At 53.3% G+C, this 26,581-nt stretch overlaps 3 protein-coding genes across 3 annotated transcripts; all 3 read right to left on the bottom strand.

Moving 5' to 3' along the window:
- Positions 1-347: 347 nt before the first annotated feature.
- LOC147528110 (uncharacterized) lies at positions 348-3,257 on the bottom strand. Its single transcript, XM_086618109.1, has 2 exons — positions 3,225-3,257; positions 348-2,294 (listed from the first exon to the last, which is right to left on the bottom strand). Exons 1-2 carry the CDS (start codon positions 3,234-3,236, stop codon positions 654-656), a joined length of 1,653 nt encoding a protein of 550 aa, XP_086474235.1. The 5' UTR covers positions 3,237-3,257; the 3' UTR covers positions 348-653.
- Positions 3,258-5,927: 2,670 nt separating this feature from the next.
- On the bottom strand, positions 5,928-7,660 carry LOC104372442 (uncharacterized). Its single transcript, XM_086618110.1, has one exon. The coding sequence runs from the start codon at positions 7,653-7,655 to the stop codon at positions 5,928-5,930; it is 1,728 nt and encodes a 575-aa protein (XP_086474236.1). The 5' UTR covers positions 7,656-7,660.
- Positions 7,661-17,754: 10,094 nt separating this feature from the next.
- LOC104377897 (uncharacterized) lies at positions 17,755-26,130 on the bottom strand. Its single transcript, XM_086618725.1, has 2 exons — positions 26,102-26,130; positions 17,755-20,407 (listed from the first exon to the last, which is right to left on the bottom strand). Exon 2 carries the CDS (start codon positions 20,379-20,381, stop codon positions 18,456-18,458), a length of 1,926 nt encoding a protein of 641 aa, XP_086474851.1. The 5' UTR covers positions 20,382-20,407; positions 26,102-26,130; the 3' UTR covers positions 17,755-18,455.
- Positions 26,131-26,581: the final 451 nt, after the last annotated feature.

The following is a 26,581-nucleotide window of genomic DNA, read 5'->3' as shown; positions in this document are numbered from 1 at the left end:
ACGCCAGCGTGCATGCACCCATGCATACGCGTGTGCGTACACACACTCTCCCCTTCTTAGGGGAAGCACCCAGCTTACCTGCCATTCCCGATGGGGAGCTCTGCACCTATCTCCGCGGGTCCCCGAGGCTCTGTGGGGCAGACCCATGGTGGGGCTGTGGGCTGAGCCCTGCCGGGGAGGGTGGGGGACCTGCTGGTGCACAGCCCTGGGCTGCAGCCCACCCTGCAGCCGGGCAGCCCCAGGCCCTCGCCGGGCAGTTGGCAGCACTTGCCCTCTTCTCCCTCGGACACCCCACACCAAAGCCTACTCAAGGCCAGGCATTGGCATCCATGGGACACCATGCACAGCCCCAGCCACATCCCTGTTGGACCACAGCGACCTTCGCTTCCCCCCCATATGCAGGCAGGGATGGGGAGAAGTGTTTCCTCTCTCCACCACAGGAACTGGTAGCACAGAAATAATACATACGTTTTAATGCTGTTTGAAATACACAAGAAATGCATAGCTGGGAGAATAAATACTACCAGGCCAGCTCTTGCGGAGAGCTCGGTGGCAGCTGGTGACCACAGTAGGGGTAGCAGAGTTAGATGGGGTGCCAGTTCCCAGGCTGGTTCGGACATTGCCCATGCAAGAGCAGAGAAGCGGGCAGAGCCCTAGGGCACAGCAGGGAGACCTGGCGACGCGACCTCATCCCCACTCTGCATGGTGACGAGGACACTGACCTGCAGCGTGCCACAGCGGGATCGCAGCACCCAGGTGCCCTGGTACACCGGCCCTGGCCCCACTGCTGGCCCAGGAGGAGGAGGGAGGCGAAGGCTGAGCTGCTGGCAGCTTGTGGCATCACAGGCCATGCTTATGGTGCCCTCGGGGTTGCTGTAGGTGCACTGCCCTGGAGCATCCTCCCCCAGCACCCCGTCCCAGCCCTCCTCTGGGGGGATGCTGGCCTCTCCTGGGCACTCCAGCTGCCTCTGGGGGACCTCCAGTAGGGATCGTCCCCGGAGGGCGGCCGGGCTGGCACAGGAGGCTTGTGCATGGGTGAGGGGTTCAGCAAAGCCCTGCAGCCAGCCCAGGAGATAGGCCAGGTGGCAGTCACAGGCCCAGGGGTTGTCGGCCAGCCCGACGCGTGCCAGCTCCTCACTGGCATCGAAGAGTCGTGGGGGCAGGCGGGCCAGGCGGTTGTGGTCCAGTGCCAGGGCGGTGAGGAGGGGCAGCCCGGCCAGCAGCCCAGCAGGCACACTGGAGAGGTTGTTGTGGCTCAACTGCAGCACCGCCAGCCCCACCAGCCCCTGAAAAACACCGGCGGGGAGATGAGCCATGGCATTGTGCGAGAGTGCCAGGGTCTGCAGCGCCGACAGGTTGGAGAAGAGTCCCTGGGGCAGCGTCTCCAGCAGGTTGTGGGCCAGTGAGAGGTGGAGGAGGTGAGGGGTGCTGGCAAGGAGGGTGGCAGGCAAGGTGGCCAGGCGGTTGCCCTCCAGGCTGAGGACAGTGAGGTTGGGGAGACCAGCAAAGATGTCAGGTGCCAGGCTGCCCAGGGCATTGTGCTGCAACTGCAGCCGTCGCAGCCCCCCCAGCCCAGTGAAGGCACCAGCCGGCAGCTCCTCCAGCCGATTACCATCCAGGTGGAGCTCAGCCAACTGGCTCAGTGCCCCAAAAGTGCCAGGGGCCACCCGCACCAGCAGGTTTTCACTGAGCTTGAGGAGGAGGAGGGCAGTGAGGGGGGCCAGCAGCCCAGCCGGCAGCTCAGCCAGTGCATTCTGTGAGAGGTCCAGGGTCTGAAGGCGCCGGAGTGGGCGGAAGATGCCGGGGGGCAGCGTCTCGATCTTATTCCCTGGCAAGCGCAGGTTCTGCAGGTGGCAAGTGGCGGCAAAGAGCCCCGGCTGCAGAGATCGGATGGCATTGGCACCCAGGGAGAGCTTGCTGAGGCTGGGCAGCCCCACCAGCACCCCTGGGCTGACCATTGGCAAGGGGTTGCCCGACACCTCCAGCTCAGTGAGGCTGGGCAGCCCCCGAAAGGCACCAGCCTCCAGCTCCTGGATGTTGTTGTTGAGGAAGACCAGCTTGGTGAGGGTGGTGCTGGAGCCCAGGGCCCCACTGCGGACGCTGCTTAGGGCCGTCTCCATGAAGAAGAGCTGGGTGGCATTCCCTGGCAGGCCTGCAGGGATCTCCCGCATCCTCTCGTCCGAGCAGAAGACTTTGGAGGTGTCGTAGCACTGGCAGGCCGGGGGGCAGGGTGAGGGAAACCCCTCCACCAGCAGGGACCCCAGCTCCAGCAGCATGTAGACCACCAGCCTGCACTGGAGAAGGAGCCGAGCCTCATCCCCTGCCTCAGCAGGGCAGAAATCTGCACCCTCAGGTGGGTGCTGCTGGGGAAGTGGCTTTTACAGCGAGAAACACAGAGGAACAAGCCCTGGGGCACTGCCAGCATGGGCAGCTGCCCTGGCCATGGGGCATCCCTCCCCCTGTGGGCACAGGGAGCGCTTCCCTCCCAAATCTCTTCCCATCTGCCCCATGTAGTGGGTCAGGGCTCTTCCGCTGCACCCCAGCCCTGCTCCAGCCTGCCCTGTGACAATCAGGGTGGTGCCACCCTCACCGACAGCCCCCACATCCCGCAGAGCAGCGGCCGAGGTGGGAGCTGTGGGGTCCCACGGGGATCTGAGGGGAACTTGCAGCCTCACGACATGTCTCTGCGGGCACGGACCTGGGCACTGCGGCAGGGGAACGTGTGAAGCACGGGGATGTGCTGCACACACCAGTGGTGGGAACAAGGCTGCAGGGCCTCTCTGCACTCAGTGACAGAAGGAGCGGGCTCCACTGATGGTATTTTTAATTGCCCATCAAGTACTTCTCTCTCTGCAAGCAACCAGAGCAGCATCAAACATATCCAAGGGATATTCAACTTGACCAAATGTCTGTTCCCAGCCCATGGGAGGCACTTTTTGACCACCTGAGCAAAGCAGTGGCCTCTAGACCACCACCAGTTTCTCCCTACTCAGGACAGGTGCCAGTGCTGCCAGTTGATGAGGGATGCCGCCTGCCCCGCGGTGATGCCCACCTGTAACCACCCTGCAGAACTGAGGATATCCTGGACTGACTTCGGCACTCAAGCAGTGTTGGACTTGGCTTTTTCTTTCCACCATCTCATTCATTTTCATGCAGAGTCAACAGCAACTCCCATCTCTCCCAGCCCCCACCCAAGCCGTCCAAGCAATGTGGCCGCCACTTACCGAGTGTGGCATCGTGGGGGTCACCACCGAGACTCTGGCAGGTTTGCAGGAACACCGCACGCTGAGATGGGACAATGTTTTCTGGGGCGGATGGGAAGCCGGCTGACGAGCTGTTCCTGCTAGGGCGGAGCTGCCCCTCGCTGCTTATCGGCAACAACAACCCGTGTCCTTGGAGTGCTTTGAAAAATAACCCGACCCCAGAGGGACTGGAGGTGAGGCCAGAGGCAGCTTCCAGCAAGCATCCTGGCAGGGAAGTGGAGTCCCAGCCCCGGACGTCCACTGGCCCTGGGACAGTAGCACGGCACTGCTGCCACAGGTGGCACCGATCCCACCCCAAGGTCAGCACATTTCCTTGCAGCAGCCCCCCAAGAGCTCCCCTGGACTTCGTTAAATCTCAGGAATGGAGCCAGCAAATGTCCCTTGCATGAGAGGGGACCAGGTGCAGCTTAATAAGGCAAAGCCATGGGGAGAAGACCACCCTGGGATGCACCGAGTGCTTTGCAGCCTTGGGACACCCACCCAGCGAGCAGTGGGATGACCAAAGGGTCCCGTGGACCAGCTGGACTCTGAGGGAGCTTGCAGCCTGCCTAGGGATGCAGCGTACACTGCCTTAAGGGCTACCCTGCAAGGGCCTGTGTTGGAACAGGCTGAGGTGGCCACGGCCATGGAGGCAGCCCCAGGGGCAGGAGGAGGGACACTTACGTGCATTCAGCCAGACGGATGGAGCAGATGGAGCAGACGGTGACGCACAAAGAAACTCAGCTGACACAAGCCAGGGGCAGCCAGCTTTGAAGGGAGACAAGTGAGCTCCCCACCACTCTGGAGCTGGGGAAACCCTCGGGGCCTTGCCCCAGGGACAGCACTATGCAGGAGGCAGGCAGGATCTCCAGCAGAAAGCTCGCCCAGGTCCCAGCTCGCCCTCCAAAGCCATCCTGCTGCTGTTGGATGACTGACCCTTCCTGGGTCCCTCAGCCCAGGTCAGAGCTCAGGCAAGCGTGGGCTCTGTGGCACAGCCCACTAACCCTCTCCCAGCCCCACCAGCCTCTGCGGGCTTTTTCTCAACGTGAAAAAAATCTCTCAGCAGATGAAATCAAGCGCAGCTCCTGTCACTGCTGGGTCATTCCCTGGCTGCGCGCCGCGGAGGAGCAAATGAACAGCTCTTGGCACTGGAGATGGACAACCGTGCTTTAATGGAGCGGTCACAGAGCAGCACCCAACAGCCCCACGGCACAGTCCTGCGTCTCCCACCACCATGCAGGTCGCAGCCCAGAGGAGTATCCCATTGTGTGTGTGAGCATGGGGCTGCTTGTGCCAGTGCTGGCTCCTGGGGCACTGTGAGCAGCCAGCACCATGGGACACAGGCCAAGTGTGATCCTTGTCAGCGATCCCCAGGCAGCCTGGTGCCACCACACCAGGTGAGCTGGACTCTTCCGTGACCATGCCACAGCTGGAGGAGCCACAGTGGCCACTGGGCACAGATGCTGCTGGGGGACAGTGTGGCCCCTGCCCGTGATTTGCAGAGCAGCCAGCACTTGCTGACCCCCCCGCCCAGTGTGCACCACCAGCTTCCCCACTGCCTGAGGGCTGCCAACAGGCAGCAGGATCGGGCACACACACAGGGAGACACTCCGTGTGGGAAGAGGAGAGGGGAGGAGAGGACGAAGCTTTGCCAGGCAGAGTGGGGCCAGGCTGCTCACTACCTGGCAGGGTACGCGTGAGGGTGTGGAGGCAGCGAGGACCAGGGACAGGGTGCAGCGGGTGCAGCAGGAGCAGCCCAGGCATGGCAGGAGCCTCTCCCGGCCCCTGGCAGGCCACCCTGGCAGGGAAAGGGGTGGTCAGCATGGCCAGGCAGCGGGTCCAGCTTTGTGCACTGCTTCGCATCCCACCTCTGTAACTCTCCTGCAGCAGGGGCTGGTGTGAGCCCTCCGGGGCGCTAGGGCAGGGCAGCAGGAGGGTCAGCACCAGCGCCAGGTGCGGAGGATCCACCACTGCGCCCACACGCCAACACGTGGCCGGGCGGCTCTCCTGGCAGGAGCAGTGTGAGCAAGAAGGGACAGGGGGCTGCGGGGAGCATGGGAAGGTTCTGCCTGTGCTCTGCCCCATGCTGCCTGCAGGCAGGGAGGGCAGCTTGGGCACAGCCGAGTCACTGGGGTGTGCCGCCACAGCAGCAGCGCCAGGCGCAGGCAGCCCAGCCCGGCGGCCATCCCCACCCGGATGCAGGCGAGGTACAAAGCAGCACAAGGCAGCTCTGCTGGGGCAAAGGCACGGGTCGGGAGGGGGGAGGATGGGGATGAGGGACTCGGGAGGGCAGCAGGCAGTGTGAGGACTGGCAGCGCTGGAGGGGACGAAGTGAGGTGAAGGATGGGGAAGTCCTCTAGTTTGGGTAAGCACCATCATGGCCAGGCTGTAGCTTCCTGCTCGAGGGGTCTCTCTCAACCCCCCCCCACACCCTGGCTGCTGCCCCTGGGCAGGGAATGACTAGAGGCAGGATGGGCTGGGGACAGAGGGCAGCCATGGGAGATCACCTGGGGGGATGCCCTGCTGCAGAGCAGGGACAGAGTGAAGCAGACACGCAGCACATGGGGTGATGCCAGCCTGTCCAAATCAGCAAGGGCAGCTGTTGCAGAGCTGCTGTCACGTCCCTTGGGCCTGTGGGGAGGGGACGCCCTGCCAGCACCGTTGCCCCCAGGGTCTCCCAGGCACTCAGGCTTCATTAGGTGCCTTCATCCTCATGAGCACCACGTGGCTCTTCTTCCTACAGCCATAGACCACCAGTGCCACGAGAGCGGCAAGCAGGGCCACACACACCAGCACGATGACTGCCACCACCACCCCGCTCTGTGTGCGTGTCAGTCCCCACCACCCCCTCTCCTCCTTCTCTTCCTCCTTCTCCTCCTCCTGGGGGGAGACCGGCAGCCCCATGGGGGTCTCCGTCCAGGCACCCTCTGGCCATGCTGCCTCAGAGGGGCGAGCAGGGAGCGGGGTGCTGGGATGGGAGGAGGCAGTGGGGGTCTGAGGGGTGAGGTGCTGGTCCCGCAGCAGCCCAGCGATGGGGGTGCCCCGCAGGGCAGGGGGCTGAGCACAGAGGGGGGGTGTCTCGCCCACCTTGTGGGGGTTGTTCTCCAGCCAGCCCCGCAGGGGCAGGATGCCCTCGTCACAGCGCCAGGAGTTGTTGTGCAGCTTCACCTCTCGCAGGGCGGCCAGTGGGGAGAAGATGCCAGCGGGCAGGTACTCCAGGGCGTTGGAATGCAGCTGCAGGTGCCGCAGCCCCGGGGTGGCTCTGAAGAGGCCCCGCGGCAGCGCCTGCAGCTGGTTGTGGTGCAGGGAGATGTTTTGCAGCTTGGGCAGCCCATCCAGTGCCTGGGCATCCAGGCGGCGCAGGGTGTTAGAGTGCAGTGACAGCTCCAGCAGCTCCCCCAAGCCCCGGAAAGCCCCCGGCGCCACTGACCGTAGCCGGTTCTTGCTGAGGACCAGGAGCTGCAGCTGGGTGAGGTTGCCAAAGACAGCGGTGGGGAGGGTGGAAAGCTCATTCTCATAGAGCCACAGCTCCCGCAGGTCGGGCATGGGCCCGAAGGCACTGGGGGAGATGTCCCGCAGGCGGTTGACATGCAGGGTGATCTTGGCAAGGGCACGCAGGGGCAAGAAGACGCCGCTTGGCAGGGCAGTGAGGAGGTTGTTGGACAGGTAGAGCTTCTGCAGGTTGCCGTTATGCATGAAGAGCTCCGGGGACAGCATCTCCAGCTGGTTCTGGTGCAGCCCCAGCTCCTGCAGCTCTGGTAGTCCGTCAAAGGTGCCTGCCGGGATCTGCCGGAGCCGGTTCTCGTAGAGCCGCAGCACCTGCAGCCGTGCCAGCCGCTCGAAGGCCCGGGGCGGCAGGCGGTCAATGTTGTTCCTGGCCAGGTTGAGCTTGGTGAGGCTGGTGAGCTGGTCGAACACACCTTCCTTCAGCTCCTGCAGGTTGTTCCCGTGCAGCTGCAGCTCCTTGAGGTTGCTCAGGTGGACAAAGTGGGAAGCCTCAACCTGGAGGAGCTGATTGCTGGAGAGAAGCAGCGACTCCAGCTTGTCCAGGGGCTCAAAGACCTGCACGGGGAGCTCCTGCAGCTTATTGCTGGCCAGGCTGAGGTAGCGCAGGTCGGGCAGGTGCTGGAAGGCCCCGGGGCTGATGCGCGACAGGTTGTTCTTCTCGATGCGCAGCCCAATCAGCAGGGAGGCGTTGCCAAAGGACGCGTCACCCAGCTCGGCGATACGTGTGTTGATGATCTGGAGCGTCATGGCATTGGCGGGGATGGGGCTGGGGACTGCGGTGATGCTGGTGCCGGAGCACTCCACCTGGGCGGTGCGGACGCACTGGCACTGCTCTGGGCACTGGCCACCGGCCAGCTGGATGCCCACCAGCAGCAGCAGCCACCGCCACCAGCCTCCCCGCTCCATTGGGCCTGCAGCAAAAACAAAGGAGGGAGGCTCAGCCCCTGAAATTTCCCAGCTGTTCCAGGATGCTGCCGGGGATGGGTGCTGCTTTCCCCCTGGAAAGGGTCACCAAGCCTGTGGCTGGACTGCTGCCCCTAGCACAGCAGCAAGGCAGAAGAGGGCAGGCGAGGAAGGCTGGAGGCAGGCAGGACTGGGAGTGCAGAGTGGTACAGAGCCGGGGGCTGCGGCGCCTGGCTGCCATGCCATAGCTATTAGTGGTATCCCTGGCGTCCCCTTGCTCCGCTCCTCCAGCAGCCAGGAGCGTGGCGGTTTCCTGTTTTGCAGCGAGCACGGCGAGCTGCTACCGGTGGCGCTGGCCTCCCAGCACCACCAAACAGCTAAGACCTTCACCAGCGCTGGCCCACAGCACCCACAGCTGAGCAGGTCCTGGGGATGCTGGGTGGGGGCAGAAAAATGGTGGGCCCCCACCCCCTCAGCAACCCCGAGCACCCTCCTGGCTCTGCCCAGCAGCAAGAGCTCTGAGCTCCTGGAGCCAAGAGCAGCGCCAGCACCCGCTGCCCGGGTACACTTTAGCTTCGATCATGCAGGATCTGCCAGCTCCCCAGCCCACAATAGGTACTGGGGGGGGTCTGTCTGCACTCTGTCCCCAGCAGAAGATCTAGCCCAGGTTGATTTTTGGCCATGAGAGCGTAGGGTCCAGTGCGGGTACCTGTGTGCAGGGTGGTCCCAGGGGTAGTGCCCAGGGGAGCCCTGGACCCCAAGGGGAGCAAGGGCTTTACATCACTCTACAAGCACAGCCACACTCTTCTCCCTCTGGCCTGGGAGCTTTCCCCTCTCTGCAGGTCAAAGCAGCAGCCTCATGCCAGGCTGGCACGGAGCAGCCCCCTGCTAACAGCTTTGAGTGGCACAAGGGAGGGAGAAAACAGCTTTGAGTGGCTCCCTCTGGTCCCAAGCACAGCTCAGCCAGACGGGCAAGTCCGGCAGCACAGGGGTCCAGCCGTGGTGCCCCGGCTGGCACAGCACCCCAGGATGCTGGGGCACAGCCCCTGCCCTCCACCCTAGTCTCTCTCCAGGGGAGACGCTTGCTCTCCGGCAGGGAGGGAGGAACCCTCCACAAGCCAGCACCATTTATGTCTCCCATATGGAAACAATCTGCATCCAAGAACAGCTTTGTTTATAGCAAGCCATTTATAAACTTCCCCAAACGCTCTGCACATCAAAAGCCCTGCTCATGTCACTCCTGGGTAATGCAGCTCAGAGAGCATCCAACCTGGAGCACCCTTCAAGAAACGCAGCTGAAAACAATTTATTTCCTCTGTTATTCTAAGGACAAAAAACTTACAGACCACAGGGCTATTTCCTGCAGCTCAGCCCCTCAGCATTGCACTGCTCCTAACCTCAGCCCCCCAAAATCTTACTTTTCCCCCTTGATTTTCTTTATGAGTTATTAGTTATGATATGTTGCCAATGTAACTATTTCAGCTCCCACAATGCTTAAGCAGGCTAAGTTAGTTGGAGACTCTTTGCAGGACAAACATCTCCATCAAATCAAAAGATGCTGAACGTGCACATCCCTCCGCCACCCCTCGGAGCTGCCCCCAGAGTCCCCCGGGCCTGGGGCCGCTCGCAGGGATGGTAGCAAAGAAGAGACTTACCCAAGTGTCCTGCAGCCACGAGCGCCGAGCAAGCACAGCTCTGTGCTGGCAAAAGAGCCGAGTGTGGTTCATGCTTCCCCTCCCAGTATATAACCCATCCAAATCAATGAATCAGCACAGGGGCAGCGTCCAGATTAGGGAAAGCGCTGAAGCAGAACTGCTTCCAACTCCTATTTCCTCAGCGAGCAGAGCAAGCGTCTCGAGGAAAGAGTTTTGGGTTTCCCTCTCCTGAACCCCAGTGCTCTTGTTCACAGACAAGCAGACGGCCCCATGAACACACTGCTCGCGTCAGCTAGTGCCTGGGTAGCAGCTCAGCCCCAGGAACCCCCCAGTCCCCTGTGGGACATGGCTGGGTGCCCCAATCCATGGGGGCAGGTGAGGCAAAGCCAGGTCCCTGGGCATGATCCTGCCCTTCACTGGCACGCGTTCACACCAGGGCTGCTCCACGGCATTGCCTCGGCACATGCACAGCGCTCACCTCTCCAGCCATAGCTCCTGCAAGCATCAGGACCTCTGGCTGTGCCCCAGCCCAGGGCCGGCAGCACAGGCAGCCCCACGGCATGCTGACCCTGCCCATGGTCACAGCTCTCGCTCGCTCCCCCCAAATGCAAATGGGCCAGGAACCCACAAGCACCCACTCCAGGGCTTGGCTCCACAGGCTCCTTGCCCAGCCCAGCCAGGGAGCGGGCACCAAGCAGGGGCCAGCGGCATTGCTGGTGCCAGACGAAGGCCAGACTGCTTCTGAAAGCCCTTGGCAAACCAGAACACCTCCCACCAGCAGTGCCATGCCTGTGGGCGCTGAGAAACCCCCTTGGCACCAATTGCAGGTGGCCATCTCCCAGGGGCTGCCACGGCTGCGCTGCAGCCCATACGCTATTCTTCATCCTCAGCAGCCCTGATGCACAGGTGATGGAGCCCAGCATCCAGGGCTGTTTGGGAAGCAGGGTACAAGCCCATCCCATCCACTTGTTCAGGGGCACCTGCTGCCACCCCTCCCCTGCCCCCTCCAGCCCACATGGGTGCATGGGGGTGACCTCAGTCCCGGACACCCACCCCAGGTCCCCCCCCCTTGCCCACCTCTTCTAGGCAGCCCCAGTCCAGCAGCCACCAGGAACAGATATTTGGGAGGAAGCAGCTAAAGAGAGCCAATGTGCATGCCTCCTTGGGCTTCCTGGAACTGGAGCAGCCTCGTGCTAACCACAGGGCAGCTGGAATTTCCCTGACCACATCTAATCCTGTCTCAGCTCACCCATGTTTCCACCAGCCGCAGCAGCCCCTGCTCAGGTCCCAGCCAGTGCTAACGACCTGCTGGAGATGGGAACGGCACCGGGCTGCTGCGGAGAAGGAGGAGGAAGGCTTCCTCTGTCCTCATGCCGCAGCATGTCCTGTCCTGTCGTGTCCTGCCATGAGGGGTGGGAGGGTGCAGGGCAGCGCAGGACACGGGGATCCTGTTCAAAGAGGGGACTGCACCAGGATAAACAGTAAACCCCAGGGATGGAGGGGGAGTTTCCAGCCACACTCGAAGGAAGGCAACAGGGATCGTGGGAAGAGGGTAGGGAGTGGGACCTCACTGGAGGCAACTGCTGTGGCTATGTCAGATTGCACAGGGGGCCTGGCTGCCATGAGACATGCCGGATGGCCACAGACCCCTCCCCAGACAGGAGGCAAGTACTGAGGCTGGGGCTAACCCCCAGCCATGCTCCCTGCTGGTTGCTGGGGCAAAGCCCAGGCATTTGGGCACAGAGAGGGGGCACTTTGACAACACCGCCCACAACTGCTTTAGCACACGCTCTATTGACGCAGTAGATTTTCCCAGCACTATGATTCCCAAAATAACCTTCTGACTTCCTTGGGAGCAGTGCAGCTGGAAGTCAGGCTTGGGAGCTGCCCACTCCCTGCAGCCCTGGCACGAGAGCAGGGCTCTCATGGCCTTATTGCACCCTTATCACCGGCTCTGTCCGCCTGCTGCCCGCACCAGCACTGCCGGGCTCTTGCTCCCTCTGACTCATGCTAGAAGTACAGAGTCTTTCAGCAACATAACACAGAAATTAAACGCAGCACTTCCGAAAAACCACCACCTCAAGCCCAGTCTGACAGAGAAATGTCAGACTCAGCTCCTTCCAAGCAGCACTGTCCTGGAGGGGGATGGGTGGTGGGTACTCTGAAACACCCTGTCCCCAGGAGGGAGGTGATCAGGTTATGGTCCCTACGGCCATGCAGAACACACTAAGTTTCAGAGAAGTAACAGATAACAGCCTTGCCAAAAACCCAGCTGCCTCTACCCAGGCCTCAGGAACTGGCTCCAGCCCCTGGCAAGGAAGCACAAGTCTGTTTTCAAGACATCCCTAAAAGTAAAGCAGGGCTGAGTAATAGCACAAGCCTGTGCACTGCACCCACAGCGGTGGGGGAGCTGCTCCTGGATGGGAGTGCACAGGAGCTTGTCCCAGGCTCTGCACAAGGGAGAGGAGCGGAGGGTGTGGGAGCTTGGGCCAGCAGCATGGACATGCTCTGCACAGCTGGAGGGGAGAGGCAGCTCCCAGATACAGCATGTGGATGTTATTGAGGGTGAGATAAGTGTTTTGCAAAGGGAGGCTGCTCCGCATAGCTGGGAGTTCACACAGCACTGGATGGAGTGGAGCAAGCCTCATGCTATGGGGAAAGCTCTGAGGACCTTTCCCAGCTCCAGCCACACCAGCTAGAGAAGGGCTGGACCTCCCAGACCAAGCTCAGGCAGGTCATCGAGTCACTGCCACATCCCTATACCTCCAAGGGGGCAAAGGAGCCCAAGGGCAAGCACCTGCCAGCCCCTGTGCCATGGGGCTGGCAGTGAAGCCTGTGGTCACAGCTGGGGGAGGTGGGTGGGTGCTGCTCCTTCCCCCAGAGCCCCCAGCCCTCCTTGCCATCTCTGTCACCTGCACAAATGTGGTTCTCCAATTCCTCACCAAAGGCAGTGGCCAAACGCCGCCATGCAGGGAAAAGCGAGAGTGTGTGGTACTGCCGGCGCGCACAGCCTGGGCCAGAGGTGCCTGTGGACCCGAGAGCCCCCGGCACTTTCCGCAGGCTGCTGAGCCCCTGGAGGGGCCAGAGGTCCTGTGGCACACGGTCCCAGCTCATGTTACCCCTCCTGCTTTGACACGACCCCGCCTGGGGCTCCTGAGGCCAGCAGGGCCAGGAGCAGGCAGCCCTTGGCCACATGCAGTTGGGGTTCCCAGCACGCCCAGACCCCCTGTCTGTCCTCTAGCCTCTTGCACAAGGTGCTCCCCCTGCCACCGAGCTCAGCCCCGAAATGCCAAGATCCAGGGAGGTCCCAGGAGCCCCAGAACAGAAGCATCCTCTGTTTTTGGGGAGGTCGGCTTCACTCCTGGACAGTGGGACAGTCCCAGGTCTGTCCGTCCTGGCAGACCTCCAGGCCCCCTCAGCAGGGGTGACAGGCCCAGCAGAGCCGGGTGGCTCTGAATCACCGAGGGACTCGAGGCTGCTTGGAAAAACTCATGTCATTGCTAAAATTAGCAGCTCGTGGGCTGGGCCGGCTGAGCACATTGCTCATCTGCCCAACAGCTGAGCACGCTCATCTGCCGTGCAGCCCCGCTCCCTGCCGGCCCCGCTCCCGCACACCTCCGGCTCCCACCTGAACCGGCACCTCCAGAGCGATGGGTGTCCCCAGGCCCCGCCACTGCCTGCAGCACAGAGCTGGGACATCCCCCACCCTGCAAAGCCCACCGCCATGCTGTGAGGAACCCTCCCGGCGACCCTGGTGCTCACACAGTGCGACTGGCCCGGAGCCAAGCACTGCTGGAGCAAAGGAGAGCAGTGGAGGGCTGTGCCAGAGGAGGGGTCCCCTCTGTGCTGCAGGGTTGGGGAGGGACATCTCCGAGCCTGAGCCATGCAGAAGGACACGTAGGTGCAAGCCAAAGCTGAGGGGCTCAAGCCACCACTCGGGGACAGGTGGTAGGTCATCCCTGACCCACCAGAGACACACCAGCAGCCCCTTCCCCACCGCACATCCCCCGTAAAACTTCGAGCAGCCCCAAGGGAGAGCTCCTTGGTAGGGCCAGCCATCCAGCCCCCCATGGCATTTCCAGCTCCCAGCTCAAGGTGTGCAGGACCAGAGCTGCCTCGCCACTCATGGCTGCAGGCTGCTCCATCCGCATCTGGGGCAAGGGATGGGGACAGCTCAGCTCCTGCCTTCCCTGGGGAAGCACACGTGCAGGGTGGGAGCTCTGGGAAAGAGCAGCAGCCCTGCTTCCTCCAGGACAGGCAGCAGGAATGGCCATCAGGCTAACCTCCATCCAAGCACCAGCACGAGACCCAACACAAAAGCTCCTGGAGCTCGAGGAAAATGGCATGTAGGAACTCGAGCACCAGCGGGGCTGGCCTGGCCAGCAAGACTGTCTCCTCCAGGCTGGACCCTGGCCCAAGCCCTGAGCGATGGCAGCAGCACACAGGGCTTGGCGCAGGCTCAGGGCAGTGCTAGGCTGGAAGGAATGTAGGGCTTGCGGCCAAATCCGCCTGGAGAGATAATCCAAAGCGGAAAGAGCTTGTCCAATGCGAGAGGGGGGGAAGGACCGTCTGGAGCAGGAGGCAATGGTGGGGGTCTGTCCCTGCTCATGCACTATGACATTTGCTGGACCAGCTTTGCCACGTTCTCCATCTTTAAAGCCATCCTTTGTACCAGGGAGGGCACTAGGGACCCCTTCCCAGCACTCCAAGGGGGAAGGGGCCCTGTCTCTCCCCAGTGCCCAAGGGAAGCCGGCAGAGGAGCACGCAGCAGGCTGCGGAGCTGCTGCCAGCCAGCACTGGCTCCCTGCCCTGGGCTTTTTTCAGTTAGAGAGACACAAAGGCACAGCTGGAAGCCTGGTATTTCATGGAGAAACACGACAGTCCTAGAGCAGCGACTGCACAAAAGGGGCTGAGGCCAGTGGTGGGATGTCTCCGGGTGCCGCTGAAGCAGCGGACCCCCACACCACAATGAAGCAGGACTCACCCACCATGGCCAAGGCAAGAGGCTTTGCCAGGGCTCCTCTGTCCATAAACACCCAGGAGAGAAGGGGATGTGAACTCAGACTCCAGCTAGGAAAACGGTGGCATGACACCACCACAGCTCACCCATCTCTGGACAGAGCAGGGGCAAAGCAGGAGCTTCAGGCCTTCTCATCACTTTGAGAGTCTGTAAACACTCACAACCCCAACCTTGTCCCGTGGGTACATGCCTTTGGCTGCATCTCCTCCCAGCTATTCTGTCATACCTAGGAAACGCCGTGCTCCAATATCGCAGCTGCTGAATCAGCTTCCCCAGGCGACGTGTGCTGGTCAGAGGCCCGGAGGAGCCACGGCCAATGCTCCGTAACGTCAGGCAGGGGCTCCCGGAGCTCCTGCCTCGCAGCCGGTGGTCGCACGCGCTCCTGAACCATGGAGCGCTGCTGGGTGTCTTCTCCACGCACATCTGCCATCACCCAGCGTCTCTTTGCCACCAGCAGAGGGAAGAACCAAGGTGCAGGCTCCGTGAGGCCAGTGGCTGCCTGCAGAAAGGAGTGAGCTCAGGCAGATGCCTACTAAAAGCAGCTCAGCCTTCCAGCAGCTCCTGGCCTCAGCTGGCAGAGGTGAGACGGAAAGGACAGAGACACCAGGGACACAAGCACAGGACATGGGTGGTGGTGGTGGCTCGGAAGAGTCCTGCAGCAGCTAGGAAACAGGCAGAGAACTGCTGGCACTTGCAGCAGCAGCTCATTCCCTCCTCGCCACCCCACTCTTCGAGGTCTCTGTACATCCAAGTCCCAACAAACAAAGGAGAGCAGCACCTGCAGTGACATCAGGCTGGAAACAGGCTGCGTACTGCCACAGCCCAGCACAGCAGGGAGAGCTCCCACTGCTCCAGGAGTTCCTAAAGCAGAGAGAGCAGGAGTAACCACCAAAGAAACAAGCGTTTGAGGGATCTGAGCCAGTTACAGAAGACCCTTGGCTGGGGTGCGCTGATGACGTACCCCAAACGCTGCTGACTAGGACGTGGCCCCAAAGGCAGCTCCTGGACTCTGAGGTCTGGTTAACATGCAGGGCTGTTAGCCGTGACTCTGCATCCTGTACAGGAGCCAAGGGCGTGGAGCCGGTCCCCTCAGCCACCGAGCGTAGGTGTGCTTCTTTGCATCCACCCTTTCCCAAGCAGCAGGGAGCCCTGAGGACGAGGGATTAGATACCTTCAACCTTTTTCAGCCCACTGTCCCCTCAAACCCAACCTGGTGGCTAAGGTTGGGCAGTAGATCATGGAGTGGGCTGCAGGGAACAGGAAAAACCTTGCCAATACGCTGGTGGCAAGTCATGGGTGCCTTGAGATGGCAGCAAGGCAACACTGCCCACAGAGGGGGTCCAGGGCACAGCTGCACTTTCCCCAGGAGCCCTCCCTGCTGCTTCCCTGCCTGCCGCAGCCACCATCACGCTAAACTGGGAGACAGTCCCTTCTCCAGGTGAAATGGAGATGGGATACAAATAATCATATCCTTGGATTTCCCAGGCCAGGGAGTTTTGCAGGAAGCGCTGAGCTCTGCTGGGCAACAAGCAGTGAATCACAGGCAGTTCAAAACAGGACACCTCAGAGGAAGAGTTAGTAAAACACCCCAGGCCCTTACTGTTCCAGCCTTTTGTTGTCTGCTGACTTCACTTCCCCGTCTGGATGAAGCGTGGGGAAAGCCCGATGACAGCATCCAAAGACGAATCATCCTCCTCTTAGCACTTGACTGTGCGCAGCCTCGTGCCAAAGCCCCCACGTGCCAGAGCTCAGCGACTGCAGAACAGGAGCCAACGGAGCAGCGTGGAGACCCAGCTGGCCCCACTGCAGGGCTGAGGTGGCCAAGGGAGGGTTCAGAAAGATGGAGCCACTGCTAACCCACTGCCCTTCCAGAGGTCGGACATCAGGGTGTTGGATGCCCATAGGATGATCAAACTGTTGCTTTTTCTTAGAAATCAGACAGTGTGCATCTGAGTGCCCGTAGCCACGAGTGCACTTCTTCAGTGCCTCGCCGAGGCAAACAATAACCAGCATGGTTTGTAGAACAAGTCCCTCGTTAGTCCAGATTACACTTATCTCCTGTCTGCTGTAAGCAGATGCTTGCGTGGCACCAGTACAACAGTGCTGGAGCTGGCACAACACTAAGCGGTCATTACAGCTGTCCAACAAAGAATCTAAATTTGTAACAACTGCCTCCTTTTAGGCACTAGCATGCAACCACCCAGAACCACCACCAAGAAAGCTTCATTTTGGTTTTGTGCTTCTCTCAAATATATTGCAATAAATATTCTGGAGCTTCTGTTTATGAATCCATTCCCAGTTTGCTTTGCACCAGCTGTAGTGAATTCTATTTCTCCTTCTTTAGAGATGATTCTTAACTACTTAATTTACTTAAACTTAAATTAGCCAGGCTTAAAAAACTTTAATTTAGCCAGGCTTGCTAAATTTTATTAAACCTCACCAGCAAGACAATGGTTATTTAACACCACAGAAGCACAGTGTCTCTTTTCGCAGCCTAGAAGAGGAATTCCAGTCCAGCAGCAGAGCACTCTGGAAAAAAAAAACAGTCTGTAGTTTATTCTCGTCACCTAGAGTAACACACAGCAGGGAACAAGCCACAAACCTGCAGCAAATTCAAGGTCTCTTCACCTCAGGCTTGTGACGTGCCATTTCAAGGCCATCCAGGAAAGACCTCAATACTTAGAAAGTCAGCAAGGCTACAAAAGTACTCCTATATGGGGTCTCCTGCCCAATGAGCCAGGGAACCACATCCAGAAGCTTTTGAGCACATCATCAGAGCTTTTAAGAACAAGCTAAGCCACCTAATTAAGATAAAAACTAACAGTTAAATCCAATACCAAAGCACACACAGTCTGACAGCTACCAGCCTACTTGAAAACTAAAATATTAATATAATCCAAAATCTTAATAAAAATTTCAGTATGAAGACCAAAACCCACAGTGTTGCCTCATAGTTGCCTTTGCATATCAACACTTGAAAGAGCTGGAAGTCAGGGACTAATACTTTGTAATAAGAAAAGGTAAAAAATACCGAGACTCAATATGTTACTGCATACTGCAATTTGATAGAGCTGCCTATGTTGCCCAGCCAACTTCAAAACAGGTGGTGACACTTCAGGGCCCTCAGTTCGGGCAGATTCCCTGCCACTTCACTGCACACCTACGCTTTGCTAGCCAAGCCCAGGAGAGACCATCCCTTTTTCTCCCAGCTCAGTCAAGACCAGCTCTCAAACCAACTACGCTTCTGTGGAGCCAAGCCTCAGACCTGGGCATCTGCCTGGTACCCTTCTCAAGACTCACTGCATCATACAGTGAGAAATACCTTGCTTTTCAGACCACTGGTCAAAGTTTGAGGATGAAAGTGTTTACTTAAAATTCAGAGTTGTAGTAATGTTACAAAGTTTCCAAAAAAAAGCAAACAAACAACAAAATACATCGATTATACTTCCTAGCCCAGCATCTTACTTATCTTCCTCTGGTTAAGCCAGAGGAAAGCAGTGTTAGCTTTAATGGCACCCTTCCTCCTGCCATGTCTTAGAAAGGTGCTGAGGACAGAAAGCAAAAACTAAGACAGTTGCACCATACCATTCTGCCCTCACCTCCATTTTTAAAAGGTCTTTTCCAGCATCTCCTCCCCAAAATACCATTTGTTTTCTCAATAAGTAGACAAGACATTGCAGGCAGTGTAAAGTGTAACAGCATTTGGAGTACTACAGGCAACCTTTAAAGCATGGTTAAAGTCATGTTCCTATGCAGACTTCCCTACGTTGATGCCACTTCCATAAGAGCAGCGTGAGCACGACAGCAGGCAGTGGCCTCAAGCAGGGACAGGGCTGCAGTCCAAAGCAGGAAACAAGTTGTACACGTGTAGAGGTGACCACAGATTTTCCTTCAGGTCTCCCTCCGGGATCATGCACCAACTGCTGTAGCAACATACAGTGATTACAACCACTTTCGGCAAACGCTGTAAGGTAGACAAAAGCACGTTTTCATCATGTTGTAAAGACAGGGTCTTTATGGTTCTTGCTACGAAGATTTGTAATCCAGATTTGAACCAAGTGTCAACTGCCCCAATACTTAAAACGTGTCCAAAAGAATGCTTCTAAACCTCTCTTTGGCTAGTATTGTCTATTTTCTTAAAATTTTTATCAGAACTACAGGCTGAGCAGGAGTATTTCTGGAGTGCAAGAGTTGCCTGGTTTTACCTATCACATACAGACTGAGCACAATGTTTACAGTCTGGAGTGCTAAAATCAAACTGTGAAGGCACAAGAATAGTTGACAATAAGCAACTCTGGTATTAGAATAGGGCTTAGCACTCCTGTGGGCTGGCAGCTCATCCCACCACGCAAGAGTAGTTAAATCTGTTCCTCCAACACTGTTGGTTTGTATTATGACGCTGGGAGAAGTTTGGGTTGGAACGTCTGAGAAATGAAACCTAGGTTGCCCAATGTCTTCAACATACCAATTGGTAAAATCTGGAGCTGCAAGGGGAGCTGAAGTGGGTGTGCTGGTATCCATGTCAGACACTGCTGTTACAGTAGTCTCCCAAGAGGATGTTAAGTGCTCCATCACAAGAGAAGTTGAAGTCTGGGAATGAGTTGACTTGAACACCTGGTATGTAACGGCTGTGGTTTGCAGGCACTTCAGATGATCAACTGTTAGAGCCACAAGAGAAACATTCTGCAGCGCCAGCGGGCTGTGACACATTAGAGATGGCACATTTTTAACTATCTCCATGCTCTTCTGAAGCCACCTTTGGAAGCAAAGAATTTGGCAATCGCATTTCCAAGGATTATCATCAAGAAAGACTTCTTGCAGTTCAGGTAAAGCGGTAAAGAAGTCTCCAGGAAGAGACTGCAGTTTAGTACTATTCAGGTAAACTTTCTGAAGGTGCTTGAGATTATGAAAGAGGTTTCTAGGAAGAACCTCAAGCCTCGTATTGAAAAGGGAAATGTTCTGCAGTTTCTGAAGGCTCAGGAAGATGCCCTCTGGCAAACTGGAAATATTACTTGTATGCAGAGAAAGGCCCCGCAGTTCTTTCAGACCATGGAATGCATTCTTAGGAAGAACACTGAGCTCTGAATTAAAACTCAGCACAAGAAACTCTAAATTTGTCAAGTTACTGAACACAAAATCTGGTATTGTTGAGAGCTTTGTGTGATACAGCCACAGGCTACCAAGATGCCTCATTTCTCCAAACAATACTTCTGGAAGAGACTTCAGTGGGTTCCTGTACAGAGTCAATTTCGACATGTCATGCAAGTACAGAAAGAGCCCAGGAGGTAAAACCTCAAGCTTGTTTCTGGAGAGTGTTAGGATTCTCAGTTTATGAAGACAATGAAATGCACCAGGAGCGATGGACTGGATGTTATTGCCATGCAGGAAGAGTTCCAGCAGCTCCTTCAGGCTATCAAACATACCAGATTCTATTGAAGACAGCCTGTTAAAATACAGCATCAGCTTCTCAAGCCTGGTTAAAGCACTAAATACATTCCTAGGCAGTGCTGCCAAAACATTTCTCGACAAGTTCAGTACTTTGAGTTTGGCAAGTTTCTTCAGCACGCCACTAGGAAGTGCTGTTAGTTGGTTTTTGTTCAAGAAAAGCTCCTCCAAACTAGCTAGTTTGTCAAACAGATTTTCTTCGATGGATTTCAACCTGTTACGTTCAATGATCAGTTGCTGAAGCTGTACCATACCATCAAACACTTCTGGGGGAAGTTCAACCAGCTTATTATCTAGCAGCTTGAGGACTTTTAGCCTTCCCAAGCCTTTAAAAGCCACTGGTGAAATCAGAGAGATGTTGTTTGAAGATAAGATGAGATGCTGCAGTTCCATCATCCTAGAGAAAACATCCTGCAAGTATGTTACATTGGTGTCTGTTATGCGAATTGCTGTCATGTTACAAGGTAGATTTAACGATTCCAGGTCTTTTATGTGGGGCCCGGAGCAATGAATTGCATTTTTCGAAGAGCAGTCACATTTCTCAGGACAAAAGGATGCACCCAACTGGAAGAAAAGCTTGATCATCACTGACAAACGCAACACCAACATCCTTGCCGAAGTGCCAGAAACATTAGCTGTTACGAGAGATAAGAGAGAGTCAGGATTTGATCACAAGTAGTTAATAACTTAGCAAAGTTGTGTGAATATATCATAAAACCTGCAAATGTATGCAAAATTTCTCTTAGCTTGAAAGCAAGCTTCAAAATCTCTATTACTGTTGACTGCAAACACTTCTAAGGTGCTTAGCTTACACTGAGAACCACAGATAAAGCTCTTTTGTAAATCAAGTATTCCTTGTTTATATTCATACTAGTTAAGCATAATAAAAGGATATGAAAATCATGATGAAACTCTAAGTAGTCATAAGACGTATTTATTTGAACAGAAAAGCATTATACTAAGTTACACACAGAAAGTCTTTTAAAAAAAATTATCAAAAGCTCCTGCACCCACAATATTTTTTTATTGTGGGTTACCTGAGGTTTAAAAATACAGTTTAGCCTGTAAAAACAGATAATGGAGGTAAAAAGGGTGTCCTATGTTTTAAGTGGCCAAAAACGAAACAGCACACAGTTCTGGTAAATCATCTCTCAGCACTTCCAAGCGAGCACTTCTTGGAACAGCCCAGGAACACACAAGAAGCCTGAAATAACACAGAAGAGCACAGGCAGCACAGGACAGTAGTGAGCCTCTGATAACCAGCGAGTCTCATTTCAGCAGCTTGACACAATACACAGTTATCAGTGGTATTAAAAATACAATGAAATGAGAGGAAAGAAGCGCCAAGAAAGCAGTAACAATAAAAGGTAGATCTGCATGAAATGTACCACAAAGTTGGAAAGTTATATAGATTCCCAAACAAAAAAAGCAACAGGAAAGCAATCATTGTAGCTGTAATGATAATATTTAAAAGAGCAAGTCAAACAGAAACCTCCACAGTTTAGAAATACTTCCTTAGTGAAATCAACAAGTCCAAGTGTATCAGAAACTTGGAAGTCAAGCACCTGGCTGACAGCAGAAGAAGCAGCAGCTGGGACTGCTGGAATAGCTGGACAAGTTCTGCTGGAACTGCTGGAATAGCCGATACTGTGTCCGTCTCCAGAACCGGGAATACTGGGGGAGAGGAGGGCTCCATCCCAACATACCCTTTTCCAGGGGCAAGGATGAAGCTCTCCCACACCGAGCCCACAGACAGACATGGGTACAAACCCCATCACTTAAAAAGGAGTAAATCAGGTGGGATAGCAGAACTTCTTGTGTGCCTGAACTGCTGACAAGAACATACCACCATGGATCAAAAACAGCTGCTGCATCAAAAAAAGCAAAAGGGAGTACTTTAAAAAAAAAAAAAAGAAAAGAAAAAAGATTCTATGTTAAGAAGGGAAGGACGTGGCACCTAGTGGTATCCACTACCAGCAACATACTGCCACAAAGCGAGCTCTCACTGGGCTTTCTACAACTCTTTGAAAGAGACCATAAGGCACCAAATAAAAGCCTTGAGATTTCCAAAAGACTTTTGTATGTCAAACAAGAATCTCTCAGAGAATCTTGCCCTCCTCGTAATCCCTTCCACTCCAAAACTGACCATCTCGCATAAACCAGTGATGCCTTCACCTCAATAGAGTAGCTCGTAAGCCAGCCTGGCCCTGACCCCATCCCCACCTCGGCACGCTGACGATGCGCACATCCCTGGGCACCCAGGGCAAGTACCGCACCCAGTGCCCACCACATGCCCAGCAGGCAGCCGGTGAGCCACTTCTGGGTGGTGCATGAGCACAACCCGCCATGTGGGACACAAACACACCAAGAAATTTCTGTTTCAAGCCCCGACTGGCATCCCAACCTCCACCAACTCAACACAAGGCCATGCAGAACTACAAGACTCAGCAAGACAAGAGAAATAAGGATCTAGAGAACCAAATGTGGAAAAAAAAAACCACAAACCATTATGCTACAGACTACAAATGCTGGTCCCTCAGAGGACATGACTGCAGGACAGAGTCTGTAAAATAAAGAACGGGCTAACCTTAGGCTGCAGACTGGGGATGTTTGTTTTCCTGGTCTCATAACAAAAGGTAGGAATATTCAACGAGACAAAGTTAGACTTTAGCACTCAGAAGTACTAGAAAATGTATATTTTCACAAACAAGCCATAAAATGGTAGCTTTTTTTGCAAGAAATTAAGGCCACAAGTGTATGACTGGCACAGGAACTGGATATGGCACAGGGGCAGTTGGAACTAGATGATCTTTGAGGTCCCTTCCAACCCTAACCATTCTATGATTCTATCTCAAACATCTAAAGCTGCTAATGGTATTTTTTAAATAAATACTTAAACTTCCATAATTGAAGATTTTAATAGTAAAGAATACAGCAAGATCCATCTAAGGGTCATAATTATTCATTCCCATGTATTAAAAAAACCCTCAAACCCTCACGTGAAACACCTGCCTGAATTTACTACAGTGCTTCACTTTGTCACAAGTTTCTAAACTCATATAAGCATGAAAAAGGAATTTTGAACTGTACCTTCAAAACTTAATCTGCTTTTTAGAGGAACTTACTAGAAACATAGCACACAATCAGGCTTCACCATGATTCTGCACTTTAAATGGGAAGTAAAACAGCAAAACGCATCCTCTAGATAACACTTGCACCCGTATTTGTGTAACTACTGTGAAAGACCAGAGTATTTCAGAGCAGATTTTGCCTATATTTAGTTGTGTAAGCAACCAGCTTCCATAGGTTGTATGCAACTCCAAAAGTAGAACTTGAGACAGGAGAAAGTTGGAAGTCACATATGCAACAGCACAAAACCCAATTCTAGCTTCTTGGACAGTGACAGTAGAGTATGTGCTTCAACCAACCCAATGCAAATCTGGCTAGAGTCAGCAATCTGTATTTAAACATGAATTACAATCAGAAAGAAATCTCAAATTTGTTAAGACACTTAGTTTCACTGCAGTTTGCCACACAGGTGCATTAGGTTTTGAAGGAGGGGACATGTCTACTTTAAACAACCAAGTGATTGAAATGTACCTTCACAAGGCTGCTCTGACTTTTACTGTCTTGCAGTATTGGAGTCAAAGCAATTTGAGTGAGGAATGAAGAGTTTTCTACTTAAGTCTTTGGCTAAGCAATCCAGGGTTGACCCATTTGGCTTTCCCCCCCCCCCCCCAGTTTTCCTCCAAGTCTTCTCTAGTCACAGGGCAACAAAACCTAAAGCCGGAAAGATTCTGAAGATGGAAAAGCTTTAAGTTTTCAAAATATTAGCTTGAAATTAAAAGATTAAGTTTTTGTAATGAAGTAACCAGGTATTTCAAACATGTTATCTTCAAGTTTAAAACAATGTGCCCTATCAATGAATGTTTAAACAGAAGGTGAGCCGAGGGATGGAAAAGATATTTTCATTCCTGTGTGATTTTTCTGAAGGTGGCTACAACCACAGTGCCAGCTGACAACCAGGAACATTTGCCCAAAGTCTTTTCAAGACAATGCCTCCCATGCATCAAAGAACAGAAGGAACACCTGGATAACAGAAGGTGGAAACAAGTCGCTATCACATGCAAAAGGTTTGGCTTTAAAATGGCTTTCGTAAGCCACCAGGTGACAGTACGGTCAATACTATCGCACTGCAGAACAGCAGTGCCATCATACGCACTGCTGACTCACAGCATGCGTACTTCTCCACCCCATCTTCAAAAATACAGAGGCACTGATCAAGATACTCACGATATCAGTGGGAGTAAGTCTATATTCTTCAACAAGCTTTGGACCTAGTTGTATAAAGAATAATAAAAAACATTTTCATGAAACTAATGAAAGGAGTTAAAATGTGTTCATTTTAATTTTATTTTCAAAGAGCTTCAGTCACAAAAATGATTTACAATTCTATTTACAATTCTATTGTACAGTTATTTATGTATGCCTCTTGACAACAGGGTACCATTCTAGAGCAGCAATACATATTTTAAATACAAAGATGCAGTATCATTTCAGGTTTAAAAATAAAAAGGAAGCTGAGCTTCTAGAGAGCGCTGTAACGATGAACCTTTTAATCTGTGTTAGGCTTGAGGAATTCCTGACAAACTGAATAGTTTCTGGTTCACATAATTATCAAACAAGCTGCAGTTTGTTGAAAATAGCTTTAAAAACCTGAAGCTTTACTGTATAAAATCAACATATTCAAGACTCTAAAAATTGACAAAAACCCACAGCTTTCCCTTAGACATACAAAAACCTAAGTTTACAATTCAGAATTTCATGAGCGAAATCCTCCAGAACTTTAGCGCTCTCATTTTGTGATGATCAACATAAGCATTAAAAATTTGCAGCATAAAAAGGACTCCACATCTGCTTAGTATTATACTGTATATACACATACAGTACAGGATTATTTACCCAATTTGGGATGACTGTTCAGCACAACCTTCATGAAGAAAGAAAAAATAAATAGAATTAAAAATCCAACAACTTTTAAAAAGTGCAACAGTAAGAGTTTCCAATTTAAAGTTACAATGTATATGGACAGTCAGTTCTGTGGGTGTTTTAGCCGCTTCTACTCAAGCATAATTTGCAGCATTTTCCTTTTACAGTAGATTTAGTTCTATAGTACACGAAACTAGAGTTACTGCTAATTGAATCTGAAGGGAAGAGAAAAAAGAACTTTAAAAATAACCCTGAGGGATATACAATTTAATGAGCTTGCAATTTATTTCTAAAAAGTAACATTTATTATTTAGCAATTGTTTTTCTGGACAGACCAGTCCTTTAAGTATGTGCATAAATAATATTTAAAAATCAGTAATATTTACAAATCCTAATACATCAAAGTAAAATACGTACAAATTAAAGTCTGCATACACAAATAATTTAATAATAAATCAAACTCCTCAACATAAGGCCAAAATATACAGCAGGAAGAAAACGTCTACCAAGCGGAGCTCACTAAATTGGTCTGTTCACCTGAATTTAAACTGCCAAGATGAACATTAGAAGAGATTCTTTTCACTACAAACTGAATTTCATCTTACTTCAAAGCAGAAACTGAATACTAGTGCAGATCTAGTTTGCTGCATTTCTGAAAACCAGAAAAACTAAACTGCTCAAAATGAGAAAAATTATAGGTGGCCAAACTCAGCTCTCGGGCAGGAAGGCATAAATCCCAATAATTGCAAAAGATGCAAAAGCTTATTTTGTGGCTGAACTTGCAACAAGAAGAAGGATTCTCAGAAAAGCTGATTTAGTAGTCTTGACTAACCGTCAGGAGCAAATAGGTCAGAGCTCAAGCATGCAACCTGAAGAACATCTACTGACTCTGAACGCTTACCTTGAGGAAACTAGCTCCCATTTGCAATATTCAAGTTTTATAGGCTGATGGCCCATTAGTCACTCAATCAAGTGGAGATATTAGTAAGAGTTCCCTAAAATGTTCTCTGAAGACAAGCCCACCTTAACAAGCTCTTTCCTCCTCACTTTCTAGATAAATCTAATAAACTAGAATAAGATTGAAAGATTAGCTTCAGAAACCAAACAAATTGAGAGAAATCATCAGTTTAGAGAAAGTATTAAGCAAAAACATACAAAAGGGGAAGACAAATATTTTCTTTCACTGCTGATGGAACAACCAAGCTAAAATGCTCAATGAAATGGAAAGTGAAAGCTTAGGCGTTTTAAGGATATGTCACAGCTCCCAGGTCCAAGATGCATAGCTTCACAACACTTTTCAACTGAAACATTATTTTTCTTTAGATTTGAATACTACTTACGCGGCTAAGAATTAGTCTTCAACAATTATTCCACGCTACAAAGATTGTGTAAAATCAACATTGACAGAAATTAGCCAACTGACTCGAGTTCATGATTAATAAATTTATCCAAGTCCACAATAGTAGAACCATTAAAATCTATTGTTGTTCGATGTTTATGACATTAAGAAGTCAGGATAATAAGACTTTTACATTGCTCTGTTGAAAAAACGCTAAGAAAACCACTTCCCCCTTCCTCCTGCTCCACCCATCAAAACCAAACAACAAAAAATATCAGGAAAAGAGTTGACAGCTGGACTGGAGGATAGTACACCATATGTGTACTATTTATGAGGAGCAAGTGCTAATAACTTCAACCCCCACGTTCTAGGAAAAAGTCTTCCAAACCATTTAGCACCACTTTTAAATTGCCCATTGGCACAGTATGCTCAACACTGCAAAAACTACAATATGAGCAGGGGGGGACACTCCATACTGCCT

This window comes from Tauraco erythrolophus, chromosome 11 (genome assembly GCF_009769465.1).
Source record: "Tauraco erythrolophus isolate bTauEry1 chromosome 11, bTauEry1.pri, whole genome shotgun sequence".
NCBI lineage: Eukaryota > Metazoa > Chordata > Aves > Musophagiformes > Musophagidae > Tauraco > Tauraco erythrolophus.
This window is presented reverse-complemented; position numbering and strand designations above follow the sequence as displayed.

Coding starts and splice junctions, on each gene's coding strand:
- LOC104377897 (XM_086618725.1), bottom strand. CDS start 20,381: ATGTTGGTGTTGCGTTTGTCAGTGATGATCAAGCTTTTCTTCCAGTTG.
- LOC104372442 (XM_086618110.1), bottom strand. CDS start 7,655: ATGGAGCGGGGAGGCTGGTGGCGGTGGCTGCTGCTGCTGGTGGGCATC.